General features: G+C 32.2%; 1 protein-coding gene across 1 annotated transcript in view; it reads right to left on the reverse strand.

Annotated features, from left to right (window-relative positions):
* The window catches only part of LOC125034138 (uncharacterized protein DDB_G0271670-like), a gene marked incomplete at its 5' end in the record, with an annotated part of 18410 nt that overhangs the window by 1719 nt on the left and 14191 nt on the right, over positions 1-2500 (reverse strand). Inside the window, one exon of the mRNA XM_047625809.1 lies at positions 488-613. Within this exon, the coding sequence (XP_047481765.1) occupies positions 488-613 (126 nt within the window). The remainder of the gene's footprint in view (positions 1-487; positions 614-2500) is intronic.

Here is a 2500-nt window from a genome sequence, read left to right on the forward strand (position 1 = left end):
AGTCATCCTGTAGATAATTAGATAAGTAAGATTAACAAAGATTAGCAGAGTGACATCTTGTGATTTACTGGACTCGTTCTTGTTATTATGTAAATAATTTTTTTTATTTTTTTTTATAATTATGAAAAGAAAACCGTTATTTTGCTAAATGTATTTTGTTCACCTCGTTTACGTTTGAGGAAATGGAATCGTAATTTCGTAGATATATTATATTGACTTCTGTTATGATTGAGAAAAAAATAAAATCTTGATTTTTTTTCCTTTTAAGATTAAGAGAGAAAAAAGTATATCGTTCTTTCGTAAATACATTATTTTGACTTTTATGATTAAGAAAAAATAAAACTGTTCTCTCATGAATATGTTATATTGACTCCTTACATGATGAATATAAATAACAAAAAAAAAAAAAAAAAAAAAAATCTCAAGAAATTTCGGTTATCTTTTCACAATTTAATGCGAAAGAAGCCTCGAGTTATATCCACCTCACAGCTGATGCATCTTTTACGTATTCCACACTTGTTAGTGAACTTTTTAAGACTGAGATACTAAGGCTCTCAAGCTTGGTTTTCTCGGAATATTTATTCTTGTCATGAGAGAGGAAGTTTTGGGCACTCTAAGAGGACAGGCATGATATTTGGAAACCATTTGTCTTAAAGTTATGTGGACTTCCCATCAACTTTTTTTTTTTTTTTTTTTTTTTTTTTTTTTTTTTTTTTTTGTGGGGGGGGGTAGTTGTTCTTTGTAGGACATAACGAACGGTCTTTTGAAAGCATTTATTGGGATTCTTTACACGTCCAGGGCGTAAAAGTGTTGTATGTTTGTGGTATATGTAACCTTGACTGTGCGTGTATGTGTGTGGGTAGGTGAGAGAGAGGGAGAGAAGGAGAGAGAGAGAGAGGGGGAGAGAAGGAGAGAGAGAGGGGGGGGAGATAAGGAGAGAGAGAGGGAAAGAAGGAGAGAGAGAGAGAGAAAGAGAGTAAGAGAGAGAGAGAGAGAGAAAGAGAGAGGATAGATAGATAGATAGATAGATAGACAGAGATAGAGAAAGAAAATAAGAAACTAAGTTAACAATAACTCCACGTCAACACGAATTTCCTTTTCCTATCTTTCGTACTTCAAAAGAAAGGAAAACGAGATCAGAATAAGAAAATACATAACCTAAGCCTCGCTAAGTACATCTTTAACTCATTTCCACCCACTATACTGCTCTGAAATGAAGTTATCCACTTCAGCTTGAGGAAAACGAGGTCTCAGGCTGTCCGGCTGTCGAAGAGAATCACAAGAAACACTTATAATTGATAATAGTTTATCCTCTTTCTGTGACAACTACGAAAGCATTCATTCGAAGCATCAAATGCTTTATCACCTATAATTAAACATTGAATAAGCAAATATATAATGACAAATTATCTTCTGAAAAATAAAGATAGACACACAAAGAGATAAATTCAATTAAAATGTTCGAAATGCAACATTCAGTATTTTCAAAGCCATGAATGATAATTTCTATTTTTTTCAACACTTAATCAGTGGATGTTTCATAGATATTTGAATGAGGTTAATCGGACTGCACTGTTTTTATGTATGTTTTATATTCTGGCTTTTTTATTAGGCACAAATATATAGATATTATCCCCTCATACAGATATATATATTCATCTCTTTATCTATGTGTGTGTCTTTACTTTATATATATATATATGTGTGTGTGTGTGTGTGTGTGTGTGTGTGTGTGTGTGTGTGTGTGTGGGTGTGTGTGTGCGGGGGGGAGTGTATACACACACACACTGATATATATATATATATATATATATATATATATATATATATATATATATATTTATATATATATATATCTGTTTATCTCTCTCTCTCTCTCTCTCTCTATATATATATATATATATATATATATATATTCATATTTATATATACGTATGTGTATTCATGAATATATATATATATATATATACACATTAATATATTTTTGTCACGGAGATGCCATGCCACGACATGGAAAACACGATTCCCCTCCTCCACCGAAGCCATTTGAAGAAAGCTGAGCCTCTTTCGTGTACGGACTCATTAGGGCAACGAGCCAAGATCACCGGCCCTAAACACGAGGCAACATCACAGCAGTTAGGAATACCAATCACCATAAATCCCTCTCCTTCTTCCATGCGTCTGGACTGGAATCGAACAAACAAAACACTCATAATTTATATTCCCAATTTCACAATATATTTCATTTGTTTACGAATTTACACGATGTCGACATCCGTCTTTAGGCACCCAAAAACATTATTCAAAACTTATAATTTTCGGTGTCATAAATTCCTTTTGCTTAGAAATGTCTAATTCTTATTTATTTATATATTTATCATTATTATTTTTTTCTAATTCTTGTGAACACAACATGCCTGGCTCCTGACTAAGGACTTTAATATCTAATACTTCAATATACTTTTTTTTCTGTATACTTACACTCCGTGAGATTATTAAA

This window comes from Penaeus chinensis, chromosome 2 (genome assembly GCF_019202785.1).
Source record: "Penaeus chinensis breed Huanghai No. 1 chromosome 2, ASM1920278v2, whole genome shotgun sequence".
NCBI classification, from domain to species: Eukaryota; Metazoa; Arthropoda; class Malacostraca; order Decapoda; family Penaeidae; genus Penaeus; species Penaeus chinensis.